Raw genomic sequence first — 12609 nt, 5'->3', positions numbered from 1 at the left:
GGCAATTAAAAAAATACAACAATCTGTTCTTTTAGTGGTCAGACAGCAAGATGCAGCGCATGTGCTGGGTGGGAGCCATCAATGAGAGCTGGTTTCCCTATGGGAGATACAGACCTGGACTATCAAAGTAAGCTGAGGCTGGGACAAACAGATGTTATGCCAGACACATCAGCAGAGCTAGTCTGTTTTGCATAGGCACCTGATCTTACTTGGCATGCTTTAAACTCTTTCCTTTTCTGAATCTCAGGGTGCAATACAACCATTATGATTTAATCCTAACTGTTCTGTTCTCTGCGTATGATGCAACTCTGGGGTACTACTTCTAACCTACACAAACAGGAAGCCGAGGCACAAGGTGGCATGTTGCCAGGTGCACAGCCTCTGAGTGTGCAACCTCAGTCACATGCCTCTGCTTCCCTTCAGTGAGAGAAGGAAGAGAGGCTGTGGGCACTGCATTGCCGAAGTGAACAGTCTTCCCTGCGGGTGTCTTACTGACAGAGTTAGGTAGTGTTAGTGCCCCAAAAATGATATTTTGAAAAAGCCGTCCTGAGGCATCTCTGCGCAATAGGCACTTTGCTCTCTGGAAAACCAGCTTAGGACAGAGTGGGGAAAATGAACCTGAACATACAGGCTGGTGGCCCCCATGCCACTTGTGGCAGTGCAGGGGTAAGGTCAGGCCTTGGCATTGCAAAAAATGTGTGTGACCTGAGGGTGTGATCCTAACTGTGCTCAGGGGCAGGCAAGTCAGAATCTTACTCTTTATGGACCTGCCAAGCGGAAAATGTTTATTTGCTGCTCTGGATCCACGATCTAGGAGAAAAGAATAAAAGTGATTTAACCTCCAATGTGAGGAAAATCACCTGACTGAGCAGGACACAGAGGACAAATGGGACAGAGGGCCTTACCTTGCCCGGCCAGAAGGGATGGGGAAACAGAGGTAAGCCACAGGATCAGATTCATTAATTATTATTTATTATTAATTTGCTACTTTTTCCCTTGCTCGGATTCCACGATTGCTGGAAATAAAGGCTCCTTTAGCTGTCTGGGTGCATCTGTGACATTGATTCTGTCTTTGAGATGGGGAGCACCCTCTGGTGGTTAAGGATGATCTGACATTTCCTGGGATTGGCACCCATCATCCCCGCAAGCCGCCAGTTAAACTGGGTGGGAAGCAATGCTGGCTTTCTGTCTCTGCTGGGATGGGTGTTGGGGGCACAAACTCCTTTTATCTGACTTTTCTAAACCAGGAATGTGAGTTGGCCCCTTGGGAATCCTTTTTGCCCTGTCAAATGGGTGCAAGATGTGTGTGTTTTCCCTGCCCTGCTGTTGGACAAAAGCTCACATTCAGCTCCTTCTTGTTTTCTCATGGTAAGAGGGCAAGTAAAGCTCAGTTTGCTTCATTAGTTCCCAGTGGACACAAAATCCAGCCTTGCCTCTCTCCCTAGGGACTGCTGTTCCCTGCCTCTGCTCTTGCTCCTGTCTCCCAAAACCACTAGTCTTGCACCCAGAGCTCTCCCCAGTCCAGCTCTGGCTGCGTTTGCTCTGCCTAGGTGCTAAAGCCAACACAGCTCCTCGAAGGGAGCACAGGAATTGAGCTCAGGTTTCCCTTCTCCTTCCCTAAGTGGATTAACAGGCTGAGGGGATCATCTCTGCCTGCCTGACTCAATCTTCATTAGCTAACATGTTTCGCCAGCCGCAGTCACATCCTGGTCCGGAGAGCTGTTTGACAGGAGTGGATTCTGGCCCCAGCCTCCCACAAAGGCTGTTGTGTCTTCTGAGAGGCTTTTCTTAATAGCAAGGCTCCAGGGACTGCCCTGGGTGTAGGGCAGGAGTACTGCAAGATGTGCATCCTTGCTTTATGCAGCGTTCACTTTACAATAACTAATCTGCATCCTCTGCTGACTGAGAGACCTGCACTCTTATGTAATGCACATGCTGCACGAGTGTCAGAAAACATTCTGTGTCTCTAAAGGTGCACCCACATGTGTTTGGTGGGTTTTTTCCCCTTGTGTTTTTCAGCCAAGGGAGGATCCTGAGAATATTGGGATGTCCCTGAAACTTTTGCTAGTTGGCTGTCGCTTCTGGATGCCATTTCTTGGGTGCTTATAGGTAGTCAATTTGAATGCAGTATTTCCTAACAGGCTGTGTGCAAGCAACTGACCCCATCTCCTCAGCCCCTTCTACTCTCTGTTCCTTTGTGGTAGTTGTTAACGGGTGTTGCCCCTTGCACAGGCAGTCATTTATTTTAGAAGTGCTGCTGTTTCCTCAGTCCAGGGAAGATCTTTTCTACACAAGGAAGCTGTACACTTTAAATTGCATTGATTTTAAAATAATCCATTTAAACTAGTGAAAATCTAAACTGTGGATGCTCTCCTGCCAGTTTGAGGATGCTTCATTTTTGCTCGTTAGATGCCTAAACAGGTTTAGTTCCAATAGTAATGAGTGCCTTTTGCACCAGCTTAAGTTAATCTATTTAAAATTGTACCTTGAACTATACTGCAGTAACATTCTCATGCAAAGAAAGCCTGCGAGGAGAGGAGGTGAGCACTACTGGGTATCACTGATACCAAATGCCGTTGGGGGACGCCTATGCCCAGGAGTACGGAGGCATTTGGCATCTGTGGAGAGACCTGAGCATACCTTAGCAGGAAGAAGAGGCCTCCTCCTGGCTGTCAAATGTATGTAAATGGGTATTTTTTATTATACAAGGCAATATTAAGCCTTGTATTTCTGCAAAACTGAGACTCGCTGAAAGCACAGAGCATGCTAGAGAAATTATTGTGACTGAAAAATCTCAATGGGAAGTGTTTCACAAGGAAGCAAATGTTCTTCTTTTGTTTTTGTAACCTGACCATTGCAGCAGGGGAAGTTGGTGTGCCAGGCTCTGAAAGCAAGGTCGACTGGCTAGGAACAGAATTGAAATGGACTTTTTCTTCTTTTGGCAAGTTGGAAGGGAAATAAAAAAGGCAAATGAGCATGAAGGGGCAAAGGACACTCCAGACTCTGGAGGATTTTAGAACCTAAAGCTGTATTTAGCAAATCAAGGGATGAATTGAATTTCCCAAACAATGTGTGTTAAAGCACGCAAATGAATAACCCCAGCACTTATGAACTAGCAATGCATTTGGTTTGGCCCCATAAAGATTTTCAAGCCATAAGTCAATGGTCAAAGCAGAACAGCTCCCCAGAGAGGCCTGAGTTGTCTGTGCTGTAGCTCCCTAGGGGATGCAACCCTCTGTGGAGCAGTTCCCTGTCAGGGCTAAGTAGCTATCACTGCTTAATGATGTTCTTCCCAGGGTGGGAAACAAAGGTTACACAAACCTTAAAAATGTAACCTGTCTCTGAATGGGAAGCAAAGGATGTTTCCTTTGAGAGACAAAGACCTGTTTCACTGAATGGAGAATGGATCCTTTCTATACTGCCCTTTTTTTGGAGGAACATAGACTGGGAGAACAAACCTGGTTTTATACATTTATTAGATGCAGAAATCACTTTGTTTTGTGTGGGGAGGAGGCAGTCTGAGTTAGGCTTTGTGCCTATCTTGGGTCACTGATCTTGATGAAGATGATACTCTCTTGTTCTTCAGTCCCTTCCTTTTCAAAGGTTTCCCAAAGCATTTTATGTATTAATGAGTTATTTTGCTGTCACAACTGGTTTTGCTGTATCTTTAATGGCACAAAACAATGTACTTATTTGAAACCAGAATTGAGGAAGAATATCATGGCTGGGGGCTAATGCAAAATGTACTAGCAGAGGCAGAGCAGGAATAAACAAGGAATGTTGAATGAGATGTGTCTAAAGCAGTAGTTCACTGTCTGCTCCTGCCCTTTTCATCTCAATCTCTGGCATCTCATCAGTAATGAATTGCATGGAGACACAAACTGACTCAGTGCAGGCTGTGTCACTTGTATAATCTGTTCAGTCCCCATCAGTGACCCTTTTGCAACACTACTTTTCTGCAGCATCTTCCAGTGAAAAATTCTGGTGGTGTTTGATGGTTTCAAGCCCTGGTTCCTCTTTGTGGCCCTCTGACCAAAGCCAGAACAAGAAGATAGTTGCCAGATGCCTGACTGGGCAGATTTGTCTGTCTCTGTCTCTACAGCTCTTTTTCAGTTGGTGGTGAAGGGTGAACTCCAAATATTGATGGGAACTCTGTGATTTTAGGGAATAACTCCTCTTCATCCTCCAGTTTGGGTAAACAATAAGAAATTGCATCAGGAAAGACAGTACTGTATCTTGAAAAGGAATTCTTGATACAATATCAAGAATATAGTATTTCTATGCTGATTTTTCAGTTCACAAATTTCCTCCTGTTTAATCTGGTAGTCCTTCCCTCCCCCTTAAGTTTAGAATGTTTAGGTGAGCTTTGGATACAGACTAGGCTCGTATGCTTTTTGTGCAGTTAGGATCCGGTTGCATGTAACTTCAGGGTTGCTTTATCTCAGCTGTGGATTGAATTGAGGATGTCTATTGGGAGTTTCAGGTCTTGGTTTTCTCATTGGAGGTCCTTCCATCAGGCAGGTCTGTTAAATGCTTGCTGAGTCCCTAGAGACACTTGATCTGTGTTTAAAGGGAAGCAGCTGAACCACGAGTAGAGAGAAACGGCTGTGTACTCAAGCACTATTGCTCTGAAGGGATCTTACTGTAAGCTGTGCAAAGCTTGCATGGCAATCTGGGTGCCTGGGGCTCTCTATGTGCTCCATCCCAGCAGAGACCTGTGTGATGCTCTTTTCTGGCCTTTCCTGCTCCAGGAAAGACAAGCTGATGGCTCCTGGATGCTTTGGGTATGAACTGTGTTTAACTCTCCTGAGGCTCAGGCCAGGAAAACCTCTGGAGGATTCCAAGCAGCACCTGTCTCCAGTTCCCCGCTCCTCTTAAAGCTTCCCCAGTGGAGACACCCGCTCAGGGAGAGCAGGAAGTCCATAAATAAATAATTCCCTCTGTCTCTCCTGATCAGCCCAAGCAGCTGTGATTGCTCCTGAATGCCTGGATTGCTTTCTTCTTAATGGCTTTTAAACCAATTTCACCCTCATCTGATGACCCAGCCTCTCCTATTTTTGGAGGAACATTTTCTTCTTTTCGAGAGAGGGGTTTAGGGGGTGTTTGTTATGTCAAGAGTTTTGGCTGAGGTGAAATAGTACAGCAGTGCAGGCAAAGCTGGTTCTACCATGCTGCCCCATGCCTTATTCTGACAAACTACTACAGGGCATCTCCCTGGATATTGCACCTAGCATTGACTCTTGCTTGGGAGCACTGGACGTGTGATGCTCATGGGCATCCTACAAACATTTCACAACTCTTACACCACTCTAAGACGCTGTAGGTTTTTGGTTATGTTTTACTGTTGGAAGAGCTAAACCCTGAGACATCTGAGTGCTTATCCTTTGCCCCACAGCATGCAGGTGAAAGTTTGGGAACATAACTTAAGAGCGCAGGCTCTCACTTGTCTGTTCAACTGACCTACAGAATCTCATTAATGGACATTTGCCACCTGGCCAAGTATTTAGTGCTCTTGTACCTCGTGTGTATGAACTGTAGTAGTTAAAAAAAAAAAAAAAGGGGTCCTTACATAGCAAGTATATAGTCAAATTTAAAGGCTCTTCATTTGTATCCTAGTACAACCCCTGGAGATATTTATTGCTCATCTGATGGGTGTCATCTAGGTTTATCTGTGCAGAAGTATTCTACGTTTCTGGAAGTATTAGTACTGCCTCTGCAGGCAGAACATACCTGCTGCGCACTAGGATGTGCAAGGCATGTTCTCAGTATCTTTACAGTGCTGGGCAGGTAGCCTATGTGACGTGTACTAGCACAGCCTTGTGTTGTGTTGCAGGCAAACGATGGTCCCTCATATTGCCTTCAGAAGAGGCACTAGTCTAGCTGGGTGCAATGCAGCTGCCCATACCTGTAGTTGTAATGCCAAATGGGCTGATTCAACCCAAAGGATTGCTGGCTAATCAAGGCTAATGACCTATGTTTTAACCACCCTGCTTGACCAATCAGTTTAATGATTCCTCTCATGAGACAAGCCTCTGGAAACAAAGTGGTCTCTCAAGATACTCTTGCCTGGTACCTTCTCCCTCAGAAGCAAGACAAGGCCCTCCTGGGTGCCCTGTCATCAGCTGTTTGGCAGATAACTGTATCTGAATCAGTGATAGTCTTTCTCTCCTACCATCTTCCTTCTGTCCTGCTTCTAACTTCTTGGTACTCTGAAAAAGCAGTGGGCTTAACAAGGAGAGCTGCTGTCCCCCAGCTGTATGGTTTGCAGGACAACCCGGGTAGCAACTTCTGGAAGTTATGTCATAAAAGCCTGTCCTTTGCTGAGTTGCTGACCACGTAAGTTATGAAATACTGCCAAATATTGAGGAGCAAGGTCTAAAAGATGAGTTGAGTACTACTGAGTTCAGCTGACTATAAATATTTAATGGAAGATTGGTATGTTCGACAGAGGAGCAGAGAGGGGAGGCATTGGTAGTCTTTGATCATCTCTAAAATAAAGGTTTTCAAGAGATCAGCAAAAGACCAAAACTGGATTTTCCTTTGTAAACACTGTGGAGACCAAGGGGACCTGTTGCTAGGAAGCTGCAGCACCAAAGTCACCCTCAGACCACATGGGACTGAGATTTAAGTCTGTCTTAACAATGATACTGAAAAGTAATCTTTTCTAATGCTGCCACAGGAACAGTGAAGCTGGCAATATGCGACTTTGAAGGATGAAGGCATTTTTGCTGAAATCCAGTGACACATGTTTAGGTCCATCAGGAGAAGGCTTTACCACTGCCCACAACTGCCTCTGTGCCTGGATCTCTGAGAAACTTAAAGACTTGGAAGTCATGTCAATAAGGCCTTTACAAAGACTCTCAGGGGCTTGTACTTCCACACGAGATTGCCATCTTTTGGAGTACACAGGGCTACGTAACAGAAGTAGGACCGAGCTAGTGAAGCTTCTCATTTCTTTTGCATAGAAAAGCTTTTTTTCTGCTAACCAGCATCTGTCTCTTTGTGGATGGCTACCCTTTTGATACTGTATATGCATATATTGTGTAGCCAAAGCATTTATATGGTCCTGAGTTGTCCTGTGTCTTTCTTGTTTGAAAAGGTACCACAAAACCACGATCATTCGTGGTCTGTAGGCATAGTGTTTGAATGTTAATGACATGTAGACAGAGCAGTGATTTCCTAACATGTTTTACTGCAGGTGTCTGAATGAGGTAGAGTTGATGAAACTCAGAAGTTAAAAGTATGTTAAGGAGCTTGGAATAGGGTTTGTTGGCAAAGCTGCCTAATCAAATAATCTATCACACCAATTTACTTTTGTCCAGAAACTGAAATAAACGTAGCTCAAGTTATAAACAAAGTCAAGAGGGAGTTGTGGAAAAAAAAAAATAAAATATCTGTAGTGCTGTTCAAACACTAGAGTTAGTACAGCAAAAAAATCTTCAGAATGGTCTTATTACTTAACTGAGTTGTTTGGAGGTCCAGAGCAGAGGAGACTCCCAGCTGTATGTCAGAAGGAAGCCAGCCTCTGTCACGTCTGGCTCTAGCCAAAACCCTTGCTATTAGAAACTGGAATATCCTGAGGCTGGAGAAGGTGACCAGGAGAGCAGTCGTGATCATCTGGTGACCTCTGCTTTTTCCAGACTGTTGTGCATCAGTTTTCCTAATGTCACTTGGGACCTGCAGGTTCATCTCACTGTTAAATACTTTTGCATAGATCCACTGTCAGTGAGCTCCTCTGTGTTTGGCCTGGATGACCTGGTGAAGTCAATAGTCTTCTATTGACTGTGCCCAGATAAGGCCAGATGGAGGTTCCTGCAGGGAAAGGAAGGCCTTTAATCCTTGTTTTCTTCATCCCTTATCCCCTGGATGGGAAATTCCTTTCACTGCTTTGCTTCCTTATAACTGTCTAAAACACTTTCCAAAAGGACTCGGTTACCTGCTCAGAGAACCCAGGTAAGAGGAAATTGCACACTTTACTGGTTTTTTGTCACGTCATAGTATTCAAACTGTAAAGTCTGGGCCACTGCAGCCACCTCATTGCTGTTGCTGGGAAATAAGTTATCTTGTATGTGTTTAAGTTCCTGTTTCCATCGCAGACTTGGAAAAATCACCCTCCGTCTTCACTGCGTAGCCCTCAGTGGGCATGCTCGCTTAACAGTTGTGACTGTAGCATTTTGGTTCTTTAAGTCCCACTCCTTTTCTGGATTGAGACACTTGGCATTATCAATGCACATGCCAAAAAAGTTTTAATTCTTTGCTTCCATCATAACAGTAACTGTTATTTCCTCCTGAAAATACATATACTTCTTTTGATCAGTTCAGTGAGTAAGCTGATACTGTGAATATTAGGCTCCTGAAGTGAGTAAAATGCACAGACTTGGAGAGAGAAGTAGCAAATATGCCCAGATTAGAGGAATGAAGAAGCATCCCCTGTTCTCCTGACTTTTTTCCTTGGCCTTTTGCAATACAAGACTTGAAGCTAATGTACTGAGGTGATGAGAAAGCTAAAGGTGAAAAGATGCTGTTTGACTTTATGTCCCATCTGAGAGGATGAACCACCATACCAGGAAAGTCATGCTTGTGATGCCTCTGTGCTGGAGGATTGACAACAGCTAAACAGAGGTATTTCCAAGATTCCTTGATGCCTTGTGCCTCCCTCCTTCCTCCTGGTAGCTGAACAAATAGCCCAGCTACTGTTTTGTGGACACCTGGGATCATAGAGGGGGAAGGATTCATTTCTGCTTTGCTGCAATTTGGAAAGAGGTGTCAGAGTGAATAAAATCACTTTCCAGTCAACATCTTTGTCATGTTCTGCCTGACCACAGTGGCCCAAGTGAGGGTTACTGTCATGGGAAACAAATCAGCAACAGGTCAAAATTTGAAGCTGGATCATAGCTCTCCCTTGAAGCCTTCGAAGTCTGAGATCCATCTATCTCTGTAATTACCTATCTTTTTTGAGGAAGGTTTTTGTCTGCATAGCTAAACAAAAGTTAGGCAAAGACTGACTAAGAAGTAGATTGACAAATCTGCAGTGTTTCTGGGCAAGGAGGGGAGAAACTCCTATGCATTACTCCAGCTAACTGATGATGCAAGAGAGAGCAAAAGGTATAATCCCAAGTATATAACTTCCTCTCCTGCCTCTCTGTACATTTCTTACTGTAAGTTCTCTCCTCAAAATCTGGAAAACAGTATCTCTCTTCCCATCATCTTTATTCTTTCCTACTTCCCATCATCTTTATTCTTTCCTATTTGGTAAAATACTCTGTGCCTGCCTCTTGCTCTGATGCCTTGTTTTGGACTCTACAGAAGTTAGTATGGCTTTGCCTGGTTTGTCTTTGTGTGTGTTGTGTGTCTGCATGTGCACTTTCATCTAAAATGTCACCAGGCACATGTTCTGCTCTGGAAATAGAGTCCTGCTATTAACACTGCAGAGACAAAAGCAGGTGTAGAAGGACACAAAACAGCATTGGCCCTACAAAAATAGGGGCTATTAAAAGAAATTCTTGACTTTTCATTAGCAATGTAGGGACTATGTCTTAGGGGTCCTAACACTCTTATATCCTAGCACAGAACTTAATGAAAGGTCACATTTTTGGAACAGAGGGTTCTCATTCAAAGCAGGAGAGTAAGGGTTAAGACACTTGTATTCAGACTCTTGCTCTGCTACAGACTTGCTCATATTGATCTGGGGCAAGCCACATAACCTCTTTATGATATGGTTTGGCAGTCTATAGGTTGAGAATTATAACACAGATGTTTTAAAGTCTAGGTAATTCTTGAAGCATGTCTAAGGATGTTCAGATAGGCAGTTACTTAAAAATTATAATGTGAAAACTATTTCCTGCTTACATAGATGTTGAGCTTTAGCAGTGACGATGGTGATACCTTTCAGACAGAAGCATATTGTTCATAACGCCAATTAGGTTTTTTAGGGAAAAAAATCTATTGGAGTTTGGTATAAAACAAGATATTGCCTTTATTGGGGAGAGCAAACTGCTTTGTCTGTGTGTAGTGAGGGAAAATAGAAAATAGGGCGCAAAATAAAGAAGGCTGTTTTGTCCTTACGGATAGAGTCTGTATCTAGGATAGCTCTTTGCCGTGGAAGGGGATATATGTGGGAGTGGTAAAAGCCTACCAGCAATCAGGGACTGTGCTCAGGGGACCTGAGCTTCTCTTCAGGGTTACTAGCCTGGCAAAGCAGAGGGATCAGGACATGCAACACAGTGACTTGTGTGAAGTCCAAGCAGTACTATTGGCCTCAAAAGTGTGAAAGGGTTGTCTTCTAAATTCATCACAATGGCTTCTCTGTAACTGTTGTTTCCTTAAATGAGACAGGGGCTGGGAAAGGTCTCTTGTCGTTGAACTCCTCTTTCTCCAGCAGAGAAGATAAGAATGTATGTACACAAGTCTGTTTTGCCCAGCTTAGGTCTCATTATTATGTATGGGTTTTGCCCCGCGCAGATACCACTTCACTGACTTCCTTGTGAGAATACAATAATAGGGGCCTTCATAAAAGGAAAAAAAATCCCAAAGCCCCAAAAGTAACTAGATCTCTCCTTATGCTGCATTTCCCTTATTCACAAAAAAATAGCCTTATCAACAAGTGAAATCAAGTTTGTTTGGCATGATTTGCAGATTACTCCTATATTAGACCAAATGAAATTTCTGTCAGTCAATCAGTCAGCTTGCTGGAGAGTTGATCATTATTCCATCATAAAAGTTTTAAAAAAGTGGGAAAAAAAATATCAAGAACAGATTAGTCATGAAAGGATAGGGGGAAAGTCTCCAGCTGTCATCTCTTGGAAGACCAGGCAAAAGTAGGGACATGTCTTAGCAATTCTTGCTTTCTTTCTGGGGTTAGGGATTGCATGTTTCAGGGAACTGATACTGCCTATTGCTCCATCAGCCTATAGCGTTCTGGTTGTGCTCTGTCCAAAGCTAACATTGATGGAAAGTCATTGCTCTGCATTTGGTCCAGGTGTGAGGAGAACTGCTGACTACAAAAGCAAGAGGCTGCCTTATGAAAGTCATCCCAATGGGTAGCACTTACTACAGCACTTCTGGGTATGATCTGCTCAGGGGCCACAGACTGAGTGGCCAGGACTGTTCCTGTTCCTCCCACAGTGAGAGAGCACCAGTTCCAGGGCATGATTTGGTAAGGATGGCAAACAAAGGCTGTGCTCACAGGTTAAGCTAGTGCTGTTGTTGCATGTGCAGTTCTGCGTTGTATTTACCCAAACGGAGGGTTTTGGCTTTCAGATCTGCCAGCTTAATCTTACAGTCCTTTCTAGCCTCATCCTGGTACTTTTTTAAAAAACACATGTATCAGAAGGGTGGTCATGTTGAGATCACTGTTTCCTTCCTTATTCTTTGACAGAAAGAGAAATTGGCTAAAGCTGTGAGAAAAGCTTAGCAAGTGCTGTGGGCAGAGGGGTCTGCAAAAGATGAAGCCTCCTTAAGTTCCAAAATCAGCCTGCAGGATGCTTGTCCTCTTTCTTGGGGAATTCAGGCTAGCAGATCAGGCCCAGTCAGCAGAGACTATTCCTTTCCATCCTTCTCAGAAAGGAAAAGCCAGACCTCTCTGCACAGCTTCAAGGAGGGGAAGCTCCATTTGTGCTGGGTCAGAAGAGATTAATGTTACATTTCTGCACCACACTGTAAATACCCACCTTACCCAGGCAGCCCTCTGTCAGCAGCAGCCCATTTCCAGAGTACAAACCCACCATTGTACTGTTTATATCAGTTAATTCAGCCCTGTGGACCTTGTGCCAGGCAATCACATGGCTCCCTGCTTGCCTCACCTCAGCCTGGATAAAAGTTAAAGTGCAAAATTAAAACATCAGCTACTGGGAGAGCCCAACCTGCCTGCCAGGCCATTTCCACCCTGGTCTCCCATTCACTGACAGCTCACACCAGAGCTAATCTCTGCACAGCCAGGATCCAGCCAGGGTGCATCTTTCTGGAGAAAATTGTTTTCCATCAAAATCAACTCACTGCGAACACCCCAACTGCTCTCAATGTGTAGTCTGCCCAGACCGTGACCCTGTGTGGCTCCTCTAGTCTCTCTTGCTACTGCGTATCAGGAACCTTCTGAATGGGGCAACTAGGTCATCAGTGAGTCTCTTCCTGACTTCAGATTTCTATTGGAAACACACTGGTGCTGGTTTCCTCCTCCATGCCTCTGCTTGGGTCAGGTGTTCTCCGATGTGGTTGGTAAGGTTCCTTGCTTACAGCCTTGGGCCTTACTAATGCTAATGCCCTACTATAGTTCTTGTCTCCTGTCTGTTCAACATTTAAAGCATCTTAGAGTTTCTCTGGGCTGATATATCACTTAGGTGGGCAAAGGTCTATGTGTGTATGTTCTACTTGTATTATTTTTGCTTCCTGGAAAGATGTATGACCTGAACGGTGTCACCTGCAACATGCAAGTAATCAGATTCTGCTCTACTCTTAAAACTGTGGATGAGTCTTCTCTCTCTCTCCCATTTTCTAAATCAACCTGCTTTCTGTGCCATCTTCTTGTGACCCTTTCACCATGAAAGACCTCAGTTTTTGCATCCCTGGGCTGTCCTGTCTTGAAGATAGTTGATCAGAATCACACAGCTTGTC

General features: G+C 44.3%; 1 protein-coding gene across 2 annotated transcripts in view; it reads left to right on the top strand.

The window, feature by feature from the left end:
- The window catches only part of ESRRB (estrogen related receptor beta), a 135530-nt gene that overhangs the window by 32971 nt on the left and 89950 nt on the right, over positions 1 to 12609 (top strand). Inside the window, exon 1 of one of the 2 annotated variants that reach the window (XM_055812259.1) lies at positions 527 to 937. The exons of the other annotated variant lie outside the window; for it this stretch is intronic. Within the exon in view, the coding sequence (XP_055668234.1) occupies positions 924 to 937 (14 nt within the window). The 5' untranslated portion in view covers positions 527 to 923. Of the gene's footprint in view, positions 1 to 526; positions 938 to 12609 lie in introns of those variants that run through there. 2 annotated transcript variants of the gene reach the window in all.

The sequence above is a fragment of the Falco peregrinus genome, chromosome 1, assembly GCF_023634155.1.
Source record: "Falco peregrinus isolate bFalPer1 chromosome 1, bFalPer1.pri, whole genome shotgun sequence".
Lineage (NCBI taxonomy): Eukaryota > Metazoa > Chordata > Aves > Falconiformes > Falconidae > Falco > Falco peregrinus.
Note: the sequence above shows the minus strand (reverse complement) of the source record. Positions and strands in the feature narration are given on the sequence as shown.